We start from the raw sequence: 14,427 nt of genomic DNA, 5'->3' as shown, positions 1-14,427 counted from the left end.
ATGCATAAAGTGAAAGTATGTGAATTGTGCAACAAAGGGACATTTTCCTTCCTTTATTATTAGTATTATTATTATTATTTTTTTATTTTACGTGTTTAAAGGTCCTCTTTTTCTACTTTCTTGGTGTTTTATTTTTATTTCTGAATGTTTCTATGAATTTGGAGAACGTGTCACCATGTGGAAAATCAATTGAAGGAATATTGTTTTGTTCTTTCTCCAAAATCTTCCTCCGTCAATTATGTTTTCATTCAATTCCACTATTGGAAAGATATCCTTGATGTAAAAATGTACCACGCATCCCCTCCAGATGTTGAGTTTGACCCCCTATTTAACACAATGTTTTACATTTCTCACAGATCAAATGACATTTCTCCTGACTTAAAATGACGTCAGAGAAAATACAATTTTATCTAAAGATCAGTTGTTCCTGTTATTTTGTCCACTCGTCTGTAAGTGCAGTGTAATATTTCAGGAAGTTTCTGCGGGAGAATCTGAGACTCTTCAATGATGCCGTTTTCTTTCATTCTCAGTTATCAAAATGCTGACGTGGACATTAAAGGGTCATTTCAGAATACGTGTTTAACTGCCTCTAGTTGTGTTGATCCGTGACCTTCGACCTCCACGTGCGGAGATGGAGAGAACATCTTAAAGTTGTACTGGTAGTAGTTCCTTAAAAGTTAAGGACTGAACCTTTAAAGCGACTCAAAACGTCTTTAAAAGCGCTGCAAATGAACGAGGCAGAGGTGAAAATACACAACGTGGATAATAACACATTAGAGGCAACGAGTAAAGCAGAGCCATGAAATTAAGAATTCAACCAGCGAAGAACACAGAGACGTCAAACAGTTGAGCATCACTTGAGTTTAATAAGGACTTAAATCATGTGACCTATTTTGCCACCTCACCTTTTTTGAACCGCTCTTAGTCTGGACTCTCCTCCGAGACCCGTTGCCATGGGAGACCCGACATGGGGGCGGATGCCCCGGACAACACGGCTCTCAGGATCACTGAGCACACTCAAACTCCTCCACCACCTTAAGGTGGCGGTTCTCGGAGGAGAACATTCAGTAATTGAGTCCACTAAGCTAATTCAAGATGGCGCTCCTCCGACGGGAAGCATCGCCTCCTCGCCTCCTCGCCGGTGCCGTGCGGTGGCTCCACCTCCATGAAGAGGACCGGGCAGCAGGCTTTTGCCTTGTCTCTCAAAAGAGTCAACAACGTCTAGTCCGGTTCTTTCTGACCAGAGACTCTATAAGAGAAGGTTTGACTTTGAATTGCAGAAATAAACAATACGGCATCCGCGAGGACAGCTATACGAGGACGCGAGGGCCGCCTGTTAAACCGTGACACCGGCATAAAAAGAATATATAAAAGTACATTAAAAAACAGTTTCTGATCACGGCTGCAAGCCAGATGGAGAACAAACAAAAGTTTTACGCTGCAGTCTGCACTGTAAGGAGTCTGTCTGTCTCACTCATATCTTTTTGTGTGCACTTTGTGTAGGATTCCACTTCTTTGATCTTTGTTTCTTTTAACTTTGTTTCTCCCACCCTCTCGCTCTCTCTCTCGCTCGCTCTCTCTCTTTGCGCCACTCAGGTCGGGGGCCTCTCAGTGTCACATGAAAAACTGCACACAAACTTCATCATTCACCGCCGTACAAATGAGCAACTGCATATGCTACACACACACACACACACACTCAACTTTGACCGAATTTACACAATATGACATCGAAGAGTTCCTCACCACAAAGCCAGCGAGTGGTCAAAGTGGATTATAGTACAATAACACTGACACACACACACACACACACACACACACATAGAGCTCCTTGGGGCCCCAGACATAATACACACGTTTCCACGCTTGAATCTGTCACGCTTCCATTTCTTTCTCTGGCATTTACATGAATCATTTTTGACTCCCCATCTGCTTAATGTCTGAACAGCCCCAAAGCTCAAGGCACACATCTACATTTAAAACGTGTTATTGCTTTAGCTGCACAATTGTAAAAAATAAAGAAATATTATTATATACAATATTCTGTCAATTGACATGAACATGGGCAACGCCTGCACCTGATTGGTTGAATCGTTGGTGTTTGCTTGGATCCAGGAGTAGAACTTGAGTGTGTTGTTGGAGGAGCACAAGAAATTTAGATAACTTTTTTAGAGTTTATTTGTATCACCATTAGTTGTTAGAACAATTGACTGTAAAATGTTAAAAAGTATAATTTCATTTGCGCATCAATATTCATAATAAATATGATATATATTAATATTTCTATACTACACTTTCAGTAAGTGGTAAATATTCGTACTAGTCTATTAAATCAACAGTTAGCAACATTTAAGGAGATTCCTTGGAAGAATTGGAAACTACATTCATATATTTGTTTTTATAATGACCTGAGATACCGAAACTCACAATTAAACTGCTAAATGAGTATTTATAAGCCCTCACGTTACTGTTACCTTTAAAAGTACTAATAATCCCTTCTGCTCTCTGTGTCGGGCTGAGCTCCTCCAACAACACACTCAAATACACACAAGGACAAACAGTGAGCAGACAGAGCGGAGGCAGAGAGGCTGAAGTGAACCGGGTGAAGTGAAGATTATTCGAGTTGACGACAACTCATGCTTGTTACCATTAATTAAAACATGTGTGAGTAAAAAGCCAATACTTTATCAATACATCATCTGTTCAACAAGCATGCACATGTAAACAAAAGCAACCCCTAATTCAATTGCCCACAGTCTCCCAACCACATATATATATGTATTGTACAATAATCCTCATATCCTTATATATATTGTACAATAATCCTTTCTTTATAACTTTATTTAGCTGAAGATGTAAAGTAACTCACACTACACACTCCTGTACAGCAGGGGGCGGTGTGCGCCTCGCGAACATACCCACTTTTAAATACCAGACGAAGAAAAAACACAGGAAGTCCAAAATGGCGATGGACGGAATGATGTCCACGTCCTCGGGTCTGTCTTACCACAATGCCGGGGACTATTACCCCAGAAAATTCGGCACGAAGCCGGACGTGGTGCCGTCCGGAGTCACCGAGAGGAAAGTGGGGCCGCTGGATAAACCGGACATGGTGTCGGTGGATGTCCTTAACGTCAGTGATTCAGGTTTGTTATGCTAGCAGGCTAACGGCCAACTACACGTATTCAAACCGGCGGCTAACAGCTGATTCTGAGTGAGCGTCAAGCGGAGGTTTCCCGTTGTTAGCCGGCTATAACGACAGTCCCCACGGCGCCGGTGTCTTTTATGGTCCGTGGACGGTTGTGTGTCCCGTTAGCGTCCGTGGATCCCGTTCGTAGACGGTAACGTGTGTTTATACCTAATCTAGCTAGCAGTGAACCTGTGTTACGGTTTAACAAGCGACAGTGTTAACGTTAACATTACAGTGAAAATACACAGTTACAAGTAAGTTAAAGTCTTATTCAAGTATAATAAAAGTGTTAAACAAATATATATATATATATATATATATAATATACAGATATGTAACCAGGTAGAGGAACAGTACGAATTAAAGTGACACTATTGATATTGTGTTTCTATTAAATATTCTGGGAAATCAACAGGGGAACAAATCACATGTAGGAAAACCACACAGGAATCTCAGTTGTTGTGTAAGTCAGCGAATTTGATTCCTGATCAATCTCATCATCATCGCATTGATGCAAAATATAATATAAAGTATTTCTAGAAGAGAACTCCTGTTCATTGATGGGATCCCGTTGCATTTCATCTTATTGTCAATTAATGAAGAACAATCGTCTCTCACTCTTTAACGTGTCCTTTGCTGTGTGATGTCGCACTTATGCTTGTTTTACATTAAGCTTATTAATTCGGATATTGCATTTTATTTTAAAAAAATACAATAACTTTGTTCTTTTCAGTTTTCGTGGAGCACGTCCTCTGTAAAAGTTGCCGGACACCTCGATTGTAGACACACTTTTATTGTCTCACGTAACTATAACAACATTGCATCATGGGTTAGGAAAGAGAGTTTGCAATAGAGTTGAGAACGCACTGATATGAGCACCAAAATGCAGAAACCTTATTAACTCATTGTCGGTCCCTTTCATGTTGTACTCGTGTTGTGTTTTTGTGTTGTTCTTACATGTCGCCGTCCGTATTCTTCCACAGATGTCCACTTGCACAGGAAGAAGCATGAGCACGACACGTACGTCTTGGTGAGTGTCTTGAGTGGTTTTTATTGGATGGGTTTTAGGGTTGATGACTCTCCTCTATAATAGCGTGCACATAAAGCCTTTCTACTGGAGCTCTCATTACTTCTGAAAGTAGCCCACAGCTTGGGCTGGTGTGTGTGTACAACTTCTAAGAACAGGTTTTCAATAGAAAATGACAAATGTCAGTTTTTCAGTTGTATTTAATGCTGTGTTTCGTCTTTTGGGTGTTTTTTAAAAATAATTTGATCACTTTAAAATGCCTATATGTTAAACAGTGAGGGGCGTTATTATCAGCCATCAAATTGTCCAAATATTTAAGTAAATATAATAACTGTCTCATATGTAAAGAGACTCGTTTTTTTGACTACACCGAGAAAATAATTCTGCAGGTTACATTGTTAGCAGGTCCGCGGTGACTTTAACATCCAGTGCAGCTGAAGTCCCTGTTGTACACTGACACGCCACTTGGTGGCGGTAGAGATCAGGCTTTGCAATCCGACTCTGCATCACCGTCACCGAATTGATGAACCTGATTGTACCTAAATTGAGTGTATTTTCCTGACAACTGTGCAGAATTATTTCAGCCATCATTTTTAATTAGCTGCACACTACACTTCATCGAATGAAGTCCCATATTATATTGTCAAGTTAAAAGTTATTGATATTTATTATTAATTTGTTTTTATTTGCAGGGCACCATTCATCCATTCAGGAAGACCCACAAGTCCTTCTGTGGAAAACTCCAGCAAGAATTCCGACTGGTCACCTCAGATAGACGGGTAAGAGTGTGTGTGTGTGTTTTAAATATTATTATATTATATTTTCTTTTAAAGGAGCTGTTACATTCAGAACATTAATATAGCAGCAAACGGCTATGTGAAGATATCGTGGAGAAATGTCTACCTGAGCCTCTGAGTCCGCTGTTATCAGCGCATCCCCTTGCTTTGACATAGCCGGGCCTGCCAACAGTGCATGTTAGTGCACGTGAGCGCGGCTCACAACCGTTGCTCTGGTTACAACTGATAACGTATACGTTTGCCATCGTGGAAGCGCAGCACCCGGCCCCTGGTTCCCCGTCAGGTTGAACCCGTTAGCTCTGTCAGCACTTTCGTTGTTTGTACTGTACGCACTGCGAGCCAAAAGGCGACCGCCATATTGAGAGCCATTGATGGGCAATCGAATTGATCCCATTCTCAGATGTTGCACCTTTTTAAAAAAAAAAGATTTTATTTTATTTTTTTTCTATTTTTATCATCAACCAACTAAATCCGCCTGGTTATCACCATCCAAACATGATCTGTCCTCCTGGTTTTAACTCGGTAGTTAGTGTCTGGAGGTAAATATCATAACCCCATTGTGCTGTAATGTCACACAGTCGAACCCAAACACACCTCCAGGAATCCGTTGTTTTTCTAGCAGGTCACCGTGTTCCACTGAAAGCAGCAGCAAGTAAAATACCGTCAGCCCCGCTTTTTAAAAAATCGTTTTTTAGTTTGCTTTTAAGCTCGAGTTGGAACTTGAGACGCTGAACGCCCCAAAAGGAGAATAAAACACATGTTAAATTAAACACATTTAATGTAATTCTCTACCCACATTCATACATCATTATCATCATTCGTATCATTTACATCATTTGTCGTCATCTCGGATTCATTTCAGTTACAATACTTTCCAGTGAGAATAATCGCTGTTGTGAAATAGAACAAAACTCAGAACGTTCTTCAACTACTTCTGCAACATAACGTACCTCTCTAAGTTCCACCTGATTATTGTTTTTTTTCTTCAACTTATTTATTAAAAGTAGGGCTTTTTTACTGTTCGTTGGAGGCAGTCAAACTCAAATTATAAACATCATTTAAATGCAAAGGAAGGCACTTCCTTTACTACAGGCTGTGTTAGCTGCCTTCATGAAAATACGTTTAATATTCCACCTCAGCAGTAAAACTAAACTCACTGCTACGAAAAACAGGGAACAACGACAGTTTGTCCTAATTTCCTGCAAAAAAAAACCCAAACATGTTTATCTCGAAGCCTTGAAGTGATTTTCTTTTCTCAAAAATTAGAGTCTAATGAAAAAAAAAAAAAGTAGGAGTTTGCCTCGGTGCCCAACAACAACAACAACAAAACAGGGACAGATGCAGAGTTTAAGCTAAACATGAATTCTGAACAACACTGGGATGTAAAAAATTACAAAGAAAACACCGGAGACATGATAATGAACGTAACAGGATCTCAGACGTGTGTGTGTGTGTGTGTGTGTGTGTGTGTGTGTGTGCGTGCGTGCGTGTCGGTGTTATTGTACTATAATCCACTTTGACCCCACGCTGGCAGGGGGTCTTGCTTCCCCACAGAGCCTTGGATTGGATTACACGTTGTCGTACACGACTCAGGGACCAAAACGTAGTTCAAACCGCGTCTCCTGTTACCTTTTTTTTGCAAAATAAAACAAAGTCCTTGTCCACATCTGATTTCAGGCAGCCTGCAGTTTTTACAGCCGGCATATTTTAACGCCCGGAAGCCTTTTAACCATCGACGGGCACCGAGGGGCCCCGGACAAAGTGTTAATGGGCTTTGGACACGTCGGCCAGTTTCCTCAAACTGCTCGTCTGACACCCACTTTACGCACTGATCGATCAGGTGTGTGGAGGTGAGAGGTTCCTCTCAATAAAGTGACAAATCAGCCGCCCTCATTCTCCTCGTTGGAGCACGACGGATGAAGAAATCGCACATCGGCGGGGTCACGAAGCGCTCCGACCTCCGACGGCACTCGATCCCGCACCTCCCACAATGCAACAGTGCCTCCTCATAAGACCCTGCTTGGCTTGGAAAAACCTCTTGTTCATCCTTCACGACTAGCCAAGTGCCCTTTTTTTTTATGTGTAAAATCAGTTCAGTTGACCCTTTAAAAAAAAAAAAAAAAAAAAAAAAAGATGCACACATTGTCAAAAGTTCTCTATAATACAATAATATATAACACAACTGAATACATGGACTGAACACGTTTGGAGGTTTGCACTGTTTTTGAATCGGATATTAGGTCAACTGAAAGCAGCTGCTCTTTATCGGATGAATTGACATAAACATATTTTTTTAGAGCAGCCAAAGAGCTCCGTGTTCACCGTGTCCGTCACACAGTGCATGTTCCTAGTGCTGGACATTGGTGCTCGAGGTCATCCGCCGCTGTTACAGTAACGACATGTCCTGCTACAACTGGAGCCATCAGGCCGCCAGGGGCAGAGGAAAAAAACATGACTGGAGGACCGAAGAGTGAGAGGACCAGCTGTCGTCTCACAAACTCCTCCGTCGACGTTAACAGGCCGCCGCCGCCGATCCATTATGCAAGTAGGTTTATTTTGAGAGGAAAACACGGCCCCCCTGGAGACACCCGAAGCCCCGGCAGGCTGCGCTCCGAGGAAGAGGTTCATTTGTGTTTTCGTTGCGGCCGTGAAGCGAGCCGTACGGCGGCGCGCTGCAGATTTCAGCTGGGCCAAAGAGTCTCCTCCCCCCCCCCCATCATGCACGTCTGTTCTGATTAAACTGACCTCTCTCCTTCTTGCTCCACCTCCCTTCTTCCGAGGCTAATATGAGTCACGCTTCCCGCTCATCGCGATGACACACATTTGCCCGGCGCTGCGCGATGATGTGGCGCGGCGCTCGACGGTGATGTAATTGGGCCTGGCATCAGCACGGGCTCCTTTTTATTTAATACAGTACCTGGTGACGGCCGCTGCGGCTGCTCTGTCACTCCAATGTCACATGTAACCTCAATATGTTGGCTCGCCCCGTTAATGCCGGCCCGAGCGCCGCCGCTGACGGACAGACGGGGGCAGCAGAGCGTCGGGCTCTAACGGACGTCGCCGTGCCCTCTCCTCCAGGCGCTGAGTGTCTGGGTATGCGAGTGGGGGGGTTGGGGGGTTGGGAATGTTTTGGGCCAAGTGCTGTCGCTCTGTTTGCACACACAGACGCATGTGCGCGTGCGCGCACACGCACTCTGTGGGTCTCCCATGCCTGTCGCTGGCTAGTGCTGTCACCAGACGCCCCAGTGCTGTCATAACACAGCACACCACAGTAATTGTAGATTTCACAGCACTCGGCGCTCCCCACCACGGCATATGACTCCAACACGAAGTGACAGGCCAGGCCAGGATACACACACGCACACACACACACACACACACACACACACACACACACACACACATTCACTCGTTCCATTTCTTATTTCCCTCTTCTCTGACACACACAAACAAACTCTCTCTTTCTGCTCTCAGGGTGAATTTAACTCACGATTTTTTAAAATTTCTTTTACATTTATTATACATCTTGGTAGATGGCGTAAGAACAGTTTTGGTGGTCTCTGATACACATTGTACAGACAAAAAAATATATATAGTTTTTGGTCATTTATTTATAACACCTAAACAACAACCCTGATGAACATCCTGTTCTCCACCACCAGTCAATAGTCCCTTAACCAAGCCGAAAGATAATCTAGAGGACCAGCATCACGTTGCCAATTTGTCAAAAAATAATAATCTCTGGACGGGCACTTTACAGGCTATGCTATGCAAACATTCACTTGAATGTACAACTGCCTATATGTATTTTTTTTCTTCTTATCTAGTTATGTACTCGAGTGTAAAAACATCTCCAGTCTTTTAAAAACGGTAACTCTGTCAGTCTGGATAATTAATTATGTACTGCATGTTATTATATTTGCTCTAGAGAGCAATGGAAGTGTTTTGAGTGCTCGTTCTTTGCCCTCTTTAGTCGTCGCACTCAACAGTGTTTTTGTAATTAAGTTGGTTCCTGCAGGTCCTGAATAAAACATCTTAATAGACCATATAAAGCATTTTGAGTTGTCATAATCCGACTCCTTCTCAGCACTGAGCCTGTTCCCTGCTCTCCGGTTGCTCTGGATGTGACCTTCCCCTGAGCTGGCATTCTCTGTGACGAACGGATTCAGACTGTAGTGACTCGTTCAGTCAAGAGAATTCCCCCCCCCCCCCCCCCCCCCTTTTCCAAATCTCCCGGCGCAGCAGGTCGACCGCAGGGCAGGAAGCTCACTCTGCGCGCAGCAGCCAAAAAAGCCAGCAGCTCCCAGTCGGTTTGTAGGTTTGGATTAGACGGCGGCTGGTCGTCTGCCAGAGTGTCGGCCACGGGACGCCGACTGACGGCCGGGGGGGGGAACCCCGTTCAGGACAAACCGGTTGTATGATCTCTTCTGTGGCTCGTGCACGAATATAACGAAAGATGCTAGTGAGTTGCATTCTGGGATGTGTAGGAGCCGGCGGTTTTTTGGAGTTTGGGACTCGAGCTGCAAATATTTCCTATTCTCGCCATCAATTAATCTGCAGACAATTTTTAAAAGATTGGCGTTGATTGGAATTTTTCCGGAGTCCAAGGTGACGTCTTCAAATGTCTTGTCTTCTCCAACCACAACAGCCCTGAAAGCCCAAACATGTTCAGTTTAAAACCGGAGTTATTCGCACTACAGATACTGGAGCCAGAGGAAGGATTGGAGTCTCCATCTTTTTGCTGCCAATCGACTACATTACGAACTTCCTGTCCATCTGTGATTAGACTTGTTCCTCTGGGTGTTGGTTGTTTTTATTTTAAGCTTTTTAATTGGTCTCTTGTCCCTTCCCAGGTTCCATTAAGCTCTTGGTAGTTAATTGAGTGAGTTAGTTTAACAATAGGTTTTTGTGATAAGCACCCTTCTGTACTTAATGAGCCTTTTTTTCCCTTCATGCCACTGATATATACACTGGGCAGATCATAGAAATACAATGGGAGTGGAAATTCGTCTTCCAATCAGAGTGAAAGGTGTGGATCAGAAGCGGAGAGAGCGTCTTCCAATCAGATGGTTGGCGGTTCGATTCCTGGCTCCTCCAGTGGATGTATGTCTTTGGGCATTGCCCCCTGTGGCACCAATGTCCTCCTTACTTCCTACTCCTGTTCTACATCTATGGGGTTGATGATATTGACTGGTAATTAACCTTTTTACATCATCATCATTCGTATAACCGACAAAAAAAAAAAGTTCTATCACCCCCCCCCACGTGCATAATGAATGACCCTCAGTTGGGCCTCAAGCCGAAGGTTGAGCCACTCTGCTCCTTCTCCCTTTTTGTTCCTAAACAGTTATTTTGTTTGCTTGTTGTCGTTTTCAGTCGTGGAGGATCCTGTTGTTCGGGGCTCTCAACCTGCTGTGCACCGGCTGTCTGCTGATGTGGTGCAGCTCCACCAACAGCATGGGTGAGCACACACACACACACACACACACACACACACAAAATACACAAATATATATATATATATATATATATATATATATATATATATATATATATATATATATATATATAAAACCAACACAGTGACAGATAAGCACATGCAAACTGACACACAGAGACAGATGTACACCGAAAAAAAGAAAACCACACACTTTGAGACTCGGGGAAGCAGACATTAACAGGCGGAGATACCTGTCTACACAAAGTAAACACGGATTGACAGTTGCACACACACACACACACTTTAACACATGGACACCAAAACGCGTTTGTGTGTGAGCTGCAGCTTTAAGCACACACTGAAGGAGTCTTAGGAAGTGTGTTAGCGGTGTCGTCTCACCACAGGGGTTCAGATTGATCGTGTGTGAGGGGGTCACCTCACTCAAAATATGGCACTTTAAAAGGGCATGTGGAAGCAACGGAGTCCTTCTCAGCGTCTGTTTTTCCCCTCTGGTGCTACAACTCAGAGAATGCATCTGTCATATTGACAAACATGTGTTTTTGTCTTTTTTCTTCTTTTTTTCACCTTTTTTTTTCTCCCCCAAAAATACGGTGCAAGGCAAGAGAACAGCACATAAAACATAAAAAAAAAAAATGAAGGAAGAAATCATTCATACCAACTCTAATCTTAGCTTTTTAAGTTAAAATGTTCTATTAATAATAATCCTGCACTCAAACAGGATCAGACAAACCTCCAAGTTAGTCAAACTTATATGAGAACACGAAGGTTAACGGTCAAATTATGACCTAAACTGTCTGTCGTCACAGTTCACAGACGAACATCCTGCCTCAGCTTTGACCCACTGTACTGACTGTATCCGGGAGCTCACAGTGTACCTGTGCAATGAGGCATTCGCACGTAGACGTCTCAGGTGTGCTCACTTTCAATAAAGTGGTTTGGCTCGTTTAACTAAACTGTTAAACGAGCCCGATCGTCTTTTTGCTTGTATTTTGCACGTATTTAAATCATTTTATGATGATGATTCCTCGACAATGTTCTGCTACAGTAAAGATAGGTGCCTTTTTTTGTTTATTTATTTTTATTTTGAATAATTGCATGAAATCTTGTTTGTCCCTGGCTCCCACACCAGTGTTGGTCCTCGCCGTGAGAGTGTGTTTGTCTTTATCTCGTGGGCTGTGTGCCTCTCCTGAGCTGTCCACTGGCTTCGCTCTGGACGATGTGACACGCTTATATTTAGGAGGCTAAAACACACACGAAGACAGACGCATCTACATTTAAACTCGCTTACACGGGGCGTATTGCAGGTATATGCAAGGCCATCGGAGAATTGTGCAGATCTTAAGGTTGAACAGAAGTTATCTGTTGGGTGGGAAGTCAATTCATGTTGTAGGCCTCATCGGAGACCTGGTGGATTCTAAAGTAAGTTAAATGTTGAGTCGGGTGGGATTCAAACTGCTGCCCGTCTCTCTGCCCGTCTGTGGGTGTGGTGAGAGTCCAGCATACAGCTGTGGAGCGAGAGGCGCTGCGTTTATGGTCAGCGAGGCTCGTGTGACTGCCGCCAACATTAAATCCTCTCAGGGATTCCATCACTCAGGAAAATGCTGCCACGAAAAGAACAACACGCAACCTTACCCCCCCCCACAAGCTCTGCCTGCAAAATACTGCAGCATAAGACACACACACACACACACACACACACAGACAGACAGAGGTGGCGTCGGGTGTCGTGCAGACAGGAAGCAAAGGACAGAGGTATTGAACAAGCGGGGGAAGGCGACCCCGCCGTCGATACTCGGCCCCCGATGAGAACAGCAGGAGCAGACAGCCCCCCCCCCCCTTCCCTCCTCCTCCTCTTTTATGAAGTCTCCTCCGCCCACATGATCAGCACCCCGGTGTTCACACGTTCAGAAGTCCATCTGCTGCTTCACTCTTTGTATTTCAGAGACTTTCTTGCGTCCCCTCCACTCAGGTTGAAATGATGCTGAGGTGATGTCGAGGGATGCGTTGCTGGAGGTTAAACGGTTACCTGTACGCATTAATAATTCAGTGGGCAGGACCACTTCGGGACAGAATTTGATTTTTGTTCGATTCTTATATCAATGTGACGGTGTTGTTTTCAGGTACTTCATTTTGCTGGACTCGCGAAAACTGAAGCAATCCTGCTTGATTTTCTTTAAAAAAAAAAAAAAAATCATCTTTTTATCATTTGACTTTCTTGAAAATGTACTATATCACAATGAATATGACTCGGTAATAAAGGATTTTACCCATGTCGCCCACCCCAAATATCCAATGTAGGTTGGATATTTTATCAACGGATACAGAGCAAGTGGAATATCAAAAAAGAATCACCTTTTTTTTAAAAATGTATTTAAAAGATAAAGGTCGAAGTAAATATTACACGTTGGGTACAGTTTGACTTCTTTGTGAGAGGTTTCTCGTGAGATGGGCTGACGGACCCGTCTGCTCTGCTGGTTTCTAAACCAACTGAACTCATTATTCTCATTCACCCTCAGCGCCGCCGATCTCACACACCGGCAGTCTGAGCCGGTGTGCTCATGTGTGTCTCCGTGTGTCTCCGTGAACTCTGGTGTACATGTACATCCAACGCCCCCAGTGCATTTCCACGTTTACTTTTAAATGAAGCATAAACCTACATGGAAGGTTGTCAGCCCCACACACACACGCACACATACACACATCCCTTTGCAAGTCTAATACCGTGTTCCTGAGCTTCATATGTACAGGCTGGACATGCCTGTACTCTGCTGCAGGAATACATGCATGGAAACACAAATATATATATATATATACTCACACACTGCTTTGGCCCTGCCTTGGCTTGTGACACACAAACACACACAGACACACGCACGTACGCGGCGGTATACACTCCATACATGCCTTACTGGTGCAGTGAGGCGGTTAACCCGTCGTCGACCTAGGAAGCTGCAGAAGGAGCGAGTCCTGATCTCATTTACTGTGTGTGTGTGTGTGTGTGTGTGTGTGTATGCATGTTTTCCAGCCCACTGACTGGAGGGAACATGCTGCAGACACGTTCTTCTCTGAGATGCACACATGTGTTTACGCTGGGGGAAAAGATCACAAACTAACAACATTGCGTCTTACAGTAGAATTAATGTGAGTGGCTGACCTCGCTAAGTTGCCCCACTTTGAATGGGACGATGAATCTTTGCCACAAGGGGGCAGCAGAGCCCGCTCCAAAGGCAACGAGCATACTATCGCCTTACAAAGTGGTTCGGTCTCCTCCTGAGGAACGTATCTGGTTATTTAGCTGCCGCATGTTCCTCTTTCTATACCAGCTTTTGAACTAAAGGATGATGTAATGGCTCACAGTGGCCCATTCTCCACCTCCTATAGTCAACAGGTGGCCCTGAGAGACCAAATAGTACCAGACAACAACAACACGATGCTCGTTTCACGGTGTAAATGCAGTGAGGACATTTTCTTTCTTTTTTATGTGGTAATTCCCAGCGTTGTGCAATGTTGCGTAAAAGGCTTTTAAGTGTTTTATTTAGGAAATGTCTAATTCTGACCCAAACTAGCTTGAGAGCAGACTTGTTGGTGCCTTTTGGTTGAACCACAGATGAAGTTCATCTGTTCATAGACTTTAACTTTCCAGTTGTTTCTTGTTGTTTCTTTCTAAGTGAGCAGGAAAGGATGCCTTTTAAACCGATCCCTGTCTTTTCCCTCGTTTCACCTGTCGCTTTTCTACTTTTTAAACCTACTCTGTTTTAATTGACTCGGTGATGACGGCCAGCTGCTGTATGTTTGTGTACATAAAGGTTGGGTTGTGTGTCCGCGTGTGTGTGTCTAAGTGCTGTTTAAGCAGAGTCTTTGTTGCACTGTTGCTGAAACATAAGCCGATGATGATTCTACAGAAGTGCGTGTGTGTGTGTGTGTGTGTGTGTGTGTGGTCATGCTGGTCCTC

The 14,427-nt window shown here is 43.7% G+C and overlaps 1 protein-coding gene across 1 annotated transcript in view; it reads left to right on the top strand.

Moving 5' to 3' along the window:
• The first annotated feature begins 2,950 nt into the window (after positions 1–2,950).
• Positions 2,951–14,427, top strand: part of slc30a6 (solute carrier family 30 member 6) — a 45,185-nt gene continuing 33,708 nt past the window's right edge. Inside the window, 4 exon segments of the mRNA XM_034551923.1 lie at positions 2,951–3,146; positions 4,174–4,220; positions 4,910–4,996; positions 10,391–10,475. Of these exon segments, the coding sequence (XP_034407814.1) occupies positions 2,963–3,146; positions 4,174–4,220; positions 4,910–4,996; positions 10,391–10,475 (403 nt within the window). The 5' untranslated portion in view covers positions 2,951–2,962.

This window comes from Cyclopterus lumpus, chromosome 15 (genome assembly GCF_009769545.1).
Source record: "Cyclopterus lumpus isolate fCycLum1 chromosome 15, fCycLum1.pri, whole genome shotgun sequence".
NCBI lineage: Eukaryota > Metazoa > Chordata > Actinopteri > Perciformes > Cyclopteridae > Cyclopterus > Cyclopterus lumpus.
The sequence above is the reverse complement of the archived record's forward strand: the minus strand, read 5'-3'. Positions and strand labels throughout refer to the sequence as shown.